This window comes from Psammomys obesus, unplaced genomic scaffold, assembly GCF_907164565.1.
Source record: "Psammomys obesus unplaced genomic scaffold, mPsaObe1.curated_primary_1811, whole genome shotgun sequence".
NCBI classification, from domain to species: domain Eukaryota; kingdom Metazoa; phylum Chordata; class Mammalia; order Rodentia; family Muridae; genus Psammomys; species Psammomys obesus.
The window spans coordinates 13,807,237-13,819,831 of record NW_026596143.1 but is presented as its reverse complement, the minus strand read 5'-3'; the positions used below and the strand labels follow the sequence as shown (position 1 = coordinate 13,819,831).

At 42.5% G+C, this 12,595-nt stretch overlaps 1 protein-coding gene across 3 annotated transcripts in view; it reads left to right on the top strand.

Moving 5' to 3' along the window:
* Window positions 1-12,595, top strand: part of LOC129666278 (phosphatidylinositol 3,4,5-trisphosphate 3-phosphatase TPTE2-like) — a 39,878-nt gene that overhangs the window by 1,460 nt on the left and 25,823 nt on the right. For 2 of the 3 annotated variants that reach the window (XM_055593309.1, XM_055593308.1), the window contains exons 2-8: window positions 383-502; window positions 2,230-2,329; window positions 2,448-2,511; window positions 3,213-3,277; window positions 9,759-9,819; window positions 10,591-10,672; window positions 10,790-10,878. In XM_055593309.1, coding sequence (XP_055449284.1) covers window positions 383-502; window positions 2,230-2,329; window positions 2,448-2,511; window positions 3,213-3,277; window positions 9,759-9,819; window positions 10,591-10,672; window positions 10,790-10,878 — 581 coding nt within the window. The remainder of the gene's footprint in view (window positions 1-382; window positions 503-2,229; window positions 2,330-2,447; window positions 2,512-3,212; window positions 3,278-9,758; window positions 9,820-10,590; window positions 10,673-10,789; window positions 10,879-12,595) is intronic. The other variant, XM_055593310.1, reaches the window with a different exon arrangement.

Sequence of the window (12,595 nt, the reverse complement as noted above, 5' to 3'; positions counted from 1 at the left end):
ATAGATAGATAGATAGATAGATAGATAGATAGATAGATAGATAGATAATAGAGATGGAAAGATAAATGCATAGATATAAATGTACTACTTACAGAAGCATGACCAGCTTGAACACCTGTGCTACTGAAAAGATCTACCTGAGCATAGGTGATGACTCTCAAAAGCTGCACGGTTAGTGCTCAACTCCAGCTGACCGTCACACCCCACAAAACATGTGCTTGGGACAGAGTCACACACATGTGACATGGTGGGCATCATGAGCCAATGAGTGGTTAGAGTCTGAGGTGAGGCTAAGATAACACCTAATTCTCTCTGGGACTGCCAGCAGGCCTGACAGTTCTTCCTGAATAACTTGTAAACCTTTCCCGTGCCCCTGCTCCAGGAGACAGCATTATTTCTCTGACCTACTGAACACCCTAGATGCCGTCGTCATTGGTGTGACTCTGCTCATTGCCATCACTTACATATTTTATGACAAGAAGTTTCTTAGAGATATCCCAAGGTAGGAAACACACTGCTTACCTCTCAAAACTCCTCTCTTGTTCTTCTGGGCTGTTTGCTTCCTTTGTTCTGTTGCATTTCCCTGATTTTATTTAATATTTTAAACTTTTAATTCCCTGGTTATATACCAGGTAAGTGGTTTAAAAGTGAAATGTTCATATAAATTTCCACATACTTTGAAACTAAAAGGTGTTAGGGGCCAACTAAAGGTAGATATACTAAGAATCTTTAGCTGAATAAAGAGAGCATGCAAAGAAATAAATAAATAAACAAATAAATTCTCATTTGTGCTTTGCCCTCAAATACCTTATACATAAAGTTCTATGGTCCTGGGAAGTCCCTGTAACCAAGAGAATATTAAGCATATATATAATTTGAAGACTCCAATTTAGATCTCTGAAGAGCAGTAAATGTAGCAAGAAACCAGGAGGAAGCATGACCAGCAGCAGTAAAGAGGAGTTGTAGTAGAAATGAGAAAACTCTGGCAAAATCAAAACTGTCAGAATCTATTAGCTCTCTCTTCTTCATCTTTCTCTTTTTCTCCCTCTCTTTCTGGCCTCCTTTTTACTGTGGCAAAATAGAAAAAAAAAAGTGTGTATTGAAATGAAGGTTGTGAGGTAGGCTTATCATTTGTCAAATAACTGGTTTCTTTCTGTACCCTAAGTTCCCGGGACTTCAATCCAGGGTTCAGCCAAATGTGTCATTGTGTGTTGTAAACCAGTCTCTCAAGTTCCTCCTTAGAGGCACTGGGAACTTAGTGGCTCCGGGCCTATTGCTCCGTGCTTTATTTTTATGATTTTTAAAAAAGATTTATTTATTTTTATTTTACGTGTGCGGGCGCTTTGCCTGCATGTATGTCTGTGCAGCACATGTGCGCCGTGCCTTAGAGACTAGAAGAGGTCTCCTGAAGCTGGAACTGCAGATGGCTGTGAGCTGCCATGTGGGTGCTGGGAACCAGACCCAGGCCTCTGCACGAGAAACAGTGCTCTTCACTGCGGAACCACGCCTTACGCCCACACCCCATGCTTGAAAGAGCTTTGAACAGCTTTTCCAGCTGGCTTGTTCACGTGGCCTCAAAAGAGTGTTTCAGAACAGTAGTCCTCTATCTTGGTGTGCTTGCTGGAAGGACAAACGCCGACCAGCGTACTTGGTTAGCATTTCAGTCTGTTTTCTGATGTGTCTTTACCAAAAGTAGTGATTTTCTGTTTACTGATATAAACGACACAGGCAATGTTTTGATGAACACACACACACACACTCACAAAGGAAAGAAAAGAAAAGAGAAAGAGAAACACTGATGTTAAACTACGTATTCTGAACCTGTCTTTCCCAACCTTAGCATTATCGACATTTTAGGTCAGAGAATTCTAGGAGAGGATGCCATTCATAGCAAGATGTTTATCAACATTCTCTCCTTGTATCCACTTGGCATACTGGCAACACACCAACATAATGGTATGACAATGAAAAGTGTCTCTAGACATTGCCCATTCCCTTCTACATGGAGATAAAAACATCATCTGCCCAGATGAATACAAAACTAGAAGCTGTGCACACAGAACAACCTGTCCAGCCTGCACAGAGCCTTGGACTTGATCAATAGCACCACAAAAAAAACCTCATTAACTATAAAATTGTCAGATTCAATCCATGTAAACCAAATATTCTGGGTTTTTTTTTTTTTGTAGCAAAAATGGGTATTCAAACTTTTATCTCTAATTTATTTAGATTAGCAGTTTTATTTCGGCCTCTACGACTGCTCATTCTGGTAAGAATTTTGCAACTGGCTCATCAAAAAAGACACCTTGAAAAGCTGACAAGGCGGCTGGTGAGTGGCCGTTTGCTTTGGTTTTATGTTCCGGGAAATACTTGCAAAGTCTGGAGAGATGTACACCGTGTCCTTTTTCCTATTGGTTTATTTCCTGCTCTATGATTTTCCAATTCAGGTCTCAGGAAACAAACGACGATACAAGAAGGATGGCTTTGACCTAGATCTCACTTACGTTACCGGTTGGTGAAGCTTCTCTGTTGTTGTTTGTAAAAACCGTGCGTTTTGCTTGAGAGTGTAGATGCTACATTCTGTCTCATTTCTGCCATTATTTCAAGGCATTCCTTATCGGCTAACACATACGTCGCGGTGGTAGTCTGATGGTGACACTAGAATTGTCTGCTCCCGTCATTTCAAACTAGAGCTGAAGCACAGGAGGTGGGGTGGTCAGTTTTCGGCTGAAACAGTTCTGCTTGGATTTTCATTTATTCAGTTCTGGTGGTTGGTTTTGGTCCCAAGGATCCCAAGAGTCCTTTGAATCTTCTTACAACTCCAGAAACTGAAGTCTCTATTCTGTGATCTCCGATTTCCTGAGCCAGGTGGGCCAGAAAGCACTTTGGCAGTTCTGTCTTTAGTGGAGACAAGGCTAATTTCTTTGGTTTGCTAAAGAAAAGAAATTTTACTCCCACTGAGGGAGCTGCAGACTTAAGCCGACAAAAATCTGTGAATCACCTGAGTCTTAGGGTCACTGTGTCAGATTAATCGTTATTACTGTATTAGATAATTTAATGCTTTGTATCATTTTGACTATTCAGAGAATGTGTTATTTCTCCTTTCTTGCATGTTATCTTTTTAAGAGTTTCACGGCATGTAGATGAAATTTTGTACATTTTGTCATCTCTGTTATAATGTGCATCATAATAGCAATTATTTTGACTTCCAGAGCGTATCATTGCTATGTCGTTCCCATCGTCTGGAAAGCAGTCTTTCTATAGAAATCCAATTCAGGTAAGGCTATCCCCATGGCAAGCGCTCCTTGCTCCAGTGAGTGTATGCTGGAGTTGCACACTTGTTGTTGACCATGCCAGTATACTTGTAAATACTGTTCTTCTGGCCCAAACTCACAATGGATGGTCATCAATTTGCTTTTTCTATTTATAAACTACTTTAATATTTCACTGGCTTATAGCCACTCTCTTTTAAGCGTGTCGTTCTGTGACTTACTGATTTCTGTTGAGCTTAGCTAAGTGGGTCTAGTGAGCCAGGACAGGACCGGCTGTCTCAGCTGGGCACTCTTGTGTGTCTGTGTGTAATTGCCGACAGTCCTCAGGAGCTTGGCTCAGTGGCTCCATCTGACATCTGTTCTCAACATCCCCCAACTAATTCCCCTCCCAACTTCATGTCCTCTTCCTTTCTGTGTTTTAATAACCCATTGCATCCAACAAGTGCTGCTTACGTGTCCATGGTGTGTGGTCATTCACTACAGCATGTGTGACTATCAGAAGCCACAAAGGGGAAAACAACCGTCTCTAACAGTCACCAGCCACCAACAGCTCCTCAGTGGAGCTGCCTGGCTGACTGGCTTGATTCTGTGCAGACAGCCCCAGCTAGTGTGAACTCCTGAGTGCAACCACGAAGACAAACGTTTCGCAGCGCCCTCCTCATCCTCCAACTCTTCCTTTCTGACCTCCCTTCTATAACCTTCGCTGAGCGGTGCGTGAGTGGGGAGGGTGGAGGCGGAGGGTTACACAGATGTCCCATGCAGGGCTGAGAGTTTACAGTCACCTGTTTTCAGCACTTCGACCAGTGATGAAAGTTCCAACACTAACAAAGAAGCATTTTGCGATAGCTTCTGGGATAGGAAAAGTCAGCGTTCTTCAAGGGATACATCAACCACACCGCCCTCCTGCTCCGAGAAGCAGCCAAAACAAGTCAGACTCCGTGTGTTCTAGTAGCTTTTTCCGTTGTTTTTAATTTTTTTTTTAAAGAGACAGATAAAACGTGAAGTTGGGGGGTAGGGAAGAGGGGAGGATCTGGAAGGAGTTGGGGATGAAAAAGAATGCAATACAACATATACTGTATGAAATGATGAAAGGATAAACTAAAATGTCGTGAGGCGCCTCGTGACTCCATTCATATTTATACCTTTTTGCACACTTATTAGAGTAAAATGTCTACTAACTTGAATCCATCTTAAATGTGTATCCTGATGAAACTGTGTATACCTTATTAAGGCAGTAAGCATTTCTGACCTCCTTTTGGTCAGTACCCTAACATACCAGATGTAATCATTTTTCATTCTGTCACCAGTCTTTCAATTTCACATAAGTGTAATCATATTGTACACCCTTTGTGACTGGATTTTTATCCTCAAAATAAATTATTAAGATTCACCCAGTATTGTTATGTATTGTTATTGTTGTGTGAAAAACTACCATTGTAGTTCTTTATAAAAAAATAACATCATTGGTTCTGACTATATAGAAAATACAACTGCTTATAAAAGGACTCATACAATTATACAACACTTCATGAAGTCGATGAATACACTGTTCTCTATAAATATCCATAGTATATTAATGTCAAAATTATAAATACGAACAAGTATCCCCATTTAAGACACACAAACCGGACACCCAGATTTGTCTTTTTACAAACTCTTAGTCATTTTTTGTTGATATCGCAATATTAACTACTTATCTAAAGATGGAAAAAAAATCTCCAAAGATTCACACAAAAAAGAACCATTCACACAACAAATAAAATACAATTCCTGTCAATAGAAGTAGGAAAAAAAAAATCTTTCTCTGAATGTTTTCTGAGGAGACGTTTGGTGAAATGCTCCTGAATGGGACGTTCTCATTTAGATCGTAGATAAGCTCCTGTCTGAGGTTTTCAACATTCCTTGTGAATGTCCTAGCCGTGTTAGCATGTCTGCTGCCCTCGGTCGGCTCATGCTTGGGCTCTCACGCTGTTGAGACTTTCTGTGTGTGCCTTCTAACATTAGGAGACGCTGTCTCCCAGCAAGCCCTCTGATGCTTTGGCTCTCACGGTCCTCCCACCCCTTTTCTGCTATGATCTCTGACGCTTCAGTCCAGGGGTTGCTATAGACTGTCGGGTGGGATTGTGCCCTACGATTCCGCGTCTTGACTCATTGGAGCTTTCTGCAGTGGTCTCCGTCTGCTGCAGAGAGAAGTTTCCTTGATGAGAGGTGAGAGCTGCCCTTGTCTCTGGGCACGGGGATGAACACTTAGCGTGTACTCAGGGATTAGGCTGGTTTAGTAAAGTGGCTGTTGTCAGTTCTCCTCCAAAATCCATGACTTCCTTTGCCCTGACGCCTTGGCAAGGTTTCCAGTATCAAGCCTGGCTTTCATCTCGTTGGGAGGATCTTAAGTCTAGTTAGAGAGCTGTTGGTTCCCATCAAGGCTATGGGTGCCGCTATTGCCCTGTAAGGTTATTGTGCCATGTCATGTCGGTCACTGTTGTGGCTCAGATGTATCATAGCTGGAAGGACTATTGGTTGATTTTTCTCCTTTGGAAGCCTGCGTGGCCTCCAAAGGTACCAGAATATACCAGGAAAATCATCAGGGCAGAGGTTTTCAGGTTGCTATATCATATGAGTTTAAGTATGTGAACTTGAAAATAATGACTTTAGCTCAATCAATATGCTTTGTGTTCATCTACATGCAACAGATACAAAAATACCAATGAAGCATGTTCAGTCATATTTAATTCACCTCCCAAAACTGCCACAATTAAGCTTAGTGGGTAGCATGTTCTTTGATAGGTGATATTGTTTTCAGTAGATTAAGCTGGTAGCTCTGAGTTAATTATAGTTTGCTTAAATTGAGCTACTTTTCTTTTTATAAACTTGGTCTCAGTTTATCCATATTTAATACTAGCTAGATTGTTATTAAAAACAAAACAAAAAGACCAAAAAACCCTAGTAAACCTTCATTTTGTTGAAAATCAAAACGGAAGTATCACTTAAGTGATCTCTAGACTATTGGTTTCCATCAGTTATTAAACTGTTATCTTCTTGGGGTCTGATTGACGATTATTGATTCCTTTGCTGTTTTTTTAAAGGTTTATTTATTATGTACACAATGTTCTGTCTGCATGTATACCTCCTCGTCAGAAGAGGGCACCAGATCTCATTATAGCTGGTTGTGTGCCACCTTGTGGTTGCTGGGAATTGAACTCAGAACCTCTGGAAGAGCAGACAGTGCTCTCAACCTTTGAGCTATCGCTCCAGCCACAACTTTCCTGTTTTAATCGAAATGTCCAAAGACAGTCGGTTTTCATAAAATGCTTAAGGCATACTACCAAAAAGGCTTATCTGTTGGTTGAATGAATAGTTTCATTCTTAATGCTGGCTCAAATCTAAGCTATTAGTTGAGCTACAGGTGAGCTTCAGATTAAGCCACAGAGAGCTTCAGTGGTCTTATGTTCAGTAGTAACAGCTTGCTCGTCTTGAATAGGATGTCATTTTAAGTGTCGGCTGTCTAGTGAATGAAAAAGGTTGTTATGTATGGACACATAACTCCTTCCAGGATACCAAAACAGCCCTGAGGTTTTTCTTAATCCTTACAAAGAAAGGATGTTAAGGCCATGGTGGCACATTGAGGGGATCCATGCAGGTATCCAGGCAGGGAATTGAACCGCATGAAGAGATGAGAATGGAAACCCAGTGCAGACTGACTTTGTCAACCTGGATCAGACTTCTGGGAGTCTAATGTCAGGCAGTTCATTGTTCCATATTTAAAACACAGTGCAATTTGGGAAGAGGTTTCCAAGCAGCAGCCCAATTCCAGGTACAGAATAAAACTTAAGGAATGACTACAAAAAAAAACCTCCTTTACAAAGTACATGACCGTGAGGGTGGGTTCTATAGCCAAGAGGCCTAGACTCTAGTGTGGTCTCTGACTCATAGCAAAGAGGTCAGCAGGCCATAAAGCACATGTGACATCTCCCCTAAGGATAGGTAATTGTCTAAAGAGGGAAGAATCTGGGATAACCATTCTGGGGAATTTGGGTGAGGTCTGCCTCTATAGCAAAAGGTGGGTGAGGTCGGCCTCCACAGACAGCAAAATGTCTCCAGGTCGTTAACAAAATCCACTCCCAGCTTTCAGGATGGAATGCAGGTGTTTTATTTTTATCTCCTCCATTGAGGAGACACCCCTGTGTGATTAACATTCCTGGTTCTCTTGGTGCTTCGCTGTGAGTACAAGGATCCCCCCAAACAGTACATGCCTTTAGTCCCAGAGGCAGGCAAGATCTCTGAGCGTGAGGCTAGCCTGGTCTACAAAGTGAGTTCCAGGACAGCCAGGGCCACACAAAGGAAAGGAGAAGGAAGGAAGGGAGGAGGAGGAGTGATGGGAGAGGGGTGAAAGGAAAAGGAGATAGAGAGGGAGGGAAAGAAATAAGGAAGGAAAGAAAGAAAGGGAGGAAGGAAGGAATGTTATATTTACAAGATTATATTTTGACTGACGTCAAGGATGCAGAGGGTGACTTTTCCCTTTAAAATCCTTTATATTGTATTTCTGTAGTGAGTTTCTGTGTGCTCACGTGTGCGCAAGTGTGTGCATAGGTGTGTGGAGGCAGGAGGATAGCAGTGAGTGTTGTTCTTCAGGTGCCGTCCATTTTGCTTTTGAGACAGTATGGAGCTCACCAAGAAGGCTAGCTTGGCCTTCCAGTGAACCTCAGGAATGTGTCTGTCTGCATTTCCCCAGCGCTGGGGTTCGAAGCACTTAACCACATCTGGCCTTTTAATGTAAGTGTGAGCATTAAAGTTAGGTTCTCACGCTTGCATTGCCAGCATTTTACCAACTGAACTACCTCCCCAACCTGAGGGTAAAGTATCTTAAGTCTGAAGTTTACTTACTAAGAAATGCTCAGGGCTGGAGAGATGGCTCAGTCGTTATAGGCTAGGCTCACAACCATAAATATAAGAAATGTTCAGTGCTGCCCTCAAGTAGCCAAAGTGCTCCAGATGTGGTATCCATGGGACCAGCAAATAAACAAATCAGCAGTCTCCGGCAAGTGGAGAGACTGTAACATTTGTTGTTTCTACAGCAAGGAATGTGCCTTAGAGGTGGAGGGAAGGTTTTGGCATAAGTATAAAAACAGAAAGGTGGGGTCGTTACAATAACACTTTCGAAGGGAACTGTTGTTTCTTCTCCTTTGAAGGAAAACTTTCAAGGTTTGTCAGAAGGCACACAAATATTCAACTACTGAGAAAATCTACATGTACTGTGTTCCCTCCTTTGAAAGTCTCTGCTCTTGGAGGAAATACAACACAACACAGCGATTTAGCAGTAAAGCCATTTCAACACAATCAGAGGTCATCTAGGCTGGACTAGTTAGCGCCTGTAAGAGCAGAGCATGTCTGATACAGACAGAACTTCATGGCTCATCACAGCCGTTTTAAAATTTAAACCCTCCCATCTTCCTGTAAGTTAAGGGAACTTTGCATTCTACAGTATGATGACCAAGAAAACAGCAGCAAGACCCCAACATTTAGAATATAGTATTTAACAATGCAAAAATATTCAAAACAATGAAATAGTTTAACATATTTGAAAGCCATTGGAGCATTTCAAAAGCATCATGAAATCCAGTTCCTTGCGTGTGATACAGAGGCGAGTGGGATCTAATATTATGCCTCATTACAATATTTTTAAAATAAAAGTTCTCTGCAGGACCTCTGTGTATCCACACAGGTAAGATAACTCCACACTTGTTTCGTGGAAGCTTTGAAAGAATTAGCCCTTTCAGGTTGAAGTTTTCCTCCTAGCATCTTCTGTAGAGCTGAATGCGTTGGTAGATACAAACTAAATTTGGCTTTGTCATGGAATGTCTAGTGTGACTGAAATTTTTGCTGGGTATAGTAGTCTGAGCAGACATGTATGGTCTCTTAGAGTTTGTAGAACATCCAACCAGGCCCTTCTGGCTTTTTGAGTCTTCACTGAAAAGGGAAGGTGGTGTTCTAATAGGTCTGCCTTTCCGTGTTACTCGATCTTTTCCCTTTGCAGCTTTTAATTTCTTTCCTTGTTCTGTACATTTAGTGTTTTGGGTTTTGTTTGATTGATTGGTTGGTTGGCTTTTCAAGACAGGGGTTCTCTCTGTAGTCCTGGCTGTCCTGAAACTTGCTGTGTAGACCAGGCTGGCCTCAAACTCACAGAGATCCATCTGCCTGTGCCTCCTGAGTGCTGGGATTAAAGGTGTGCACTACCACGTGAGCTTATACAGGGCATTCAGTTCAAATGATAGCAAAGGTTGATATGGGTATCTCAGCCTTCTTTATTAGCAGGTTACATATGATGTACAATCTACACATCCTTACATTTGGGGCATTTTCTCTAGGAGATGCCAATGAGAAGCAGGTGAAGCAAAAGCGACCATTGTTAGTTACTCCTGGAGGAGGATTGTTCCAAGCATGCTTCTGGATGACCCTGGCTATGTAACATTTGTGTCTGTCTTTCTTCAGGAGGTCGTGCGGTTCCTCGACACCAAGCATCCAAACCACTACCAAGTCTACAATCTATGCAGTTACGTACATGGCGCGCTGCTGTGCTACTGTAGATTGCTTGCGGACTCTTCTCTTACGTTTCGTTTATTCATACGTATTAAGTGGTGGAAGGCCAGAGTAAAACTCCCCATCTTGTGTTGCTCTTGTGGGACAGGAAAGTTAGCGCACAAAGAACCCTAGGAGGGAGGCTGAGGTGGGCCTGGAAGGACCAAATGAGCAGAGCAGAGGTGAACTATGTCAGGGGATATCTGATCCAGCAATTCTACGACAATAAACGTATACTTTATTTCCTTCTAGATTATGCTGAAGACATAAAAATTAGCAAGTCTGTTCTCTAACCCCCCTGGAGTAAGTGTTTTGAGTAGAGAGCACTGGATTAGAACAAAACAAAAATGCAATCTTGTAGGAAATAGAAGTGCCTCAGTTTAGGGCCCTGTCTCTCGTGACTTGCTCAGTGCCTGTATGTTAAACGAACATCTCTAGTAGCTTCCATCCCTGTCAGCCACATCTGTCTGTGCTCTGTGGTCTCTAACACCCATGGTGACCCACTGAGACATCACTGGAAAGCTAATGGTGAAGCCTCTTAAAAAAGGAGTTCAGTTTGCGTGAGGGGAATTATCACCAGACTTCCTTTTTCTGCAACTCTGAAAGATTGTTCTTCAGAATAAACAGAAAGCTACTCTTGAAGATAGATAAGGAATTTTTCTAACTGAAAATGTTTACCTGTTTGTGACTTTCTCACTTGCTATGCTCTCGGGCATAGCTATGTGACATGTATTATTTACTTCAGGTGAGAGAGCGTATGACCCGAAACGCTTCCACTACAGGGTCCGCAGAATCATGATTGACGACCACAACGTCCCCACGCTCGAGTAAGTCACGGGTCACATTGCCAGAAAGGGGCCGAATACCGTGGGCTTGGCGCTTGAGAAAATTCGTGCTTTGGAAAGTTTTTCATTGTACGAAAAAAGTCTTGTATTTGAAATCAGGGAAATGCTGCTGTTCTCCAGGGAAGTGAGCGACTGGCTGGCTAAGGACCCTGAAAACGTCGTGGCAGTTCACTGTAAGGGCGGAAAAGGTAAATCCACCCTTTAAAAGAGGTTCCCTCTTTGTAAAGAAATTGAAAAGAAATATTGACCTGTGAGAACAAAAACAATTAGTCAGTATTAAAGATTAACACTTTAAAAGATTGGCTTCAAGACAGGAGGAAGGAAAGGGAAGAGCAGAAGGGGAAAAGAAAAAAGAACAATGAGGGAAGGAAAAAGAGTAAAGGAAGGTTGGGAATATTTTCCCCTGCTTACTAAATATTTGGATTAGTTTACTTTTGACTTGCTAATGCAAGTCTGTTATCTTACATTGTAAGTCTGTTTCTTACATGATGTTTACCTTTGGAATAGGATAACACTTTTTATGTTAAGGGTACTTTTTAATTGACAGATTATATATGCTTATGGCATGAACCATATTTTTGTAGTTACATTTGTTGTGGAGTGGCTGAATCCAACTGATTAACGTATGTATCACTTTATCATGCTTATTTCATTATGGTTAATATGCTTTTCCCTAATGACTGGTGACACTGAGCATTTTCAAAAATAAATTTGTTCGGTTGTTCACTTTACATCTCAATCACAGCTCCCTCCCACTGTCTTCCTCTTTACTCCCTTCTCAGAAAAGGGAGTCTCCCTTAAAAACCCACCCCAGCTCATCATATGGCATCAGGACTTGGTAATTCTCTTCTATTGAGGCCAGGCAAAGCAGCCCAGCTAAGGGAAGTGATCCAATATCAGGCAGCTGAGTCCATGTCAGATATGACCCACACTCCCTTTGTTGCTAGGGGACTCACATGAAAACCAAGCTGCCTGTCAGCTACATGTGTGTCGTGGGCCTGTGTCCAGTCCATGCATGCTCTTTGGTTGGTGCTTGAGTCTCTTTAAGACCTTATGGGCCTAGGTTAGCTGACTCTGTTGGTCTTCTTTAGGGGTTCTTGTCCCCTTCAGGACCTTCTATCCTTCCCCACACTCCTCCACAAGACTTCCCTAGCTCCACCTAACGTTTGGCTGTGGGTCTCAGCATCTGTTTGTTCTGCTGCTGGGTGGACTCTCAGAGGACTGTCATGCTAGGCTTCTGCCTGCAAGCATTAGCAGAGTTTTATTAATAGTGTCAGGGGTTGGCTCTCTCCTATGGGGTGGGTCTCAGGTTGGGCCAGTCATTAGTTGGCTTTTCTCTCTTTCTCTGCTGCATCTTTATCCCTGCACATCCTGTAGGCAAGGTAGATTTTGGGTTGAAGGTTTGTGAGTGGGTTGGTGTCCCCCTCCCTCCACTACAAGTCCCACCTGGCTAGGAGGTAACCTCTTTAGTCTCCATGTCCCCCACCAGCTAGGAGTCTTGGCTAGAGTCACTTCCGTATCCTCGCAGGAGCCTACTCTGTCATAGGTCTCCAGCTTGTCTCAGAGATGTCCTTCCCTGTCCATTTCCTTTCTCTCTCTCTCAGCTCTCTCACTCCCACCCCCGATCTCTACATCTGACCCCAACCCTTGTTTTTCTCCCCACACCCTCTCCCACCCAGTCCCCTCTCTTCATCCACTGTCAAAGTCCATTGTATTTCCCCTTCTGAGTGGGACTCATCCATTTCTAGAGTTTTGATCAACCTCCATTCTGATTTCCATAATGTCTGTACCTGTTTGCATTCCCATCAGCAGTGAATAACTATTTCCCACTTCTTTACATCCACACCACAATTTGATGTCTTCTTCTTCTTCTTCTTCTTCTTCTTCTTCTTCTTCTTCTTCTTC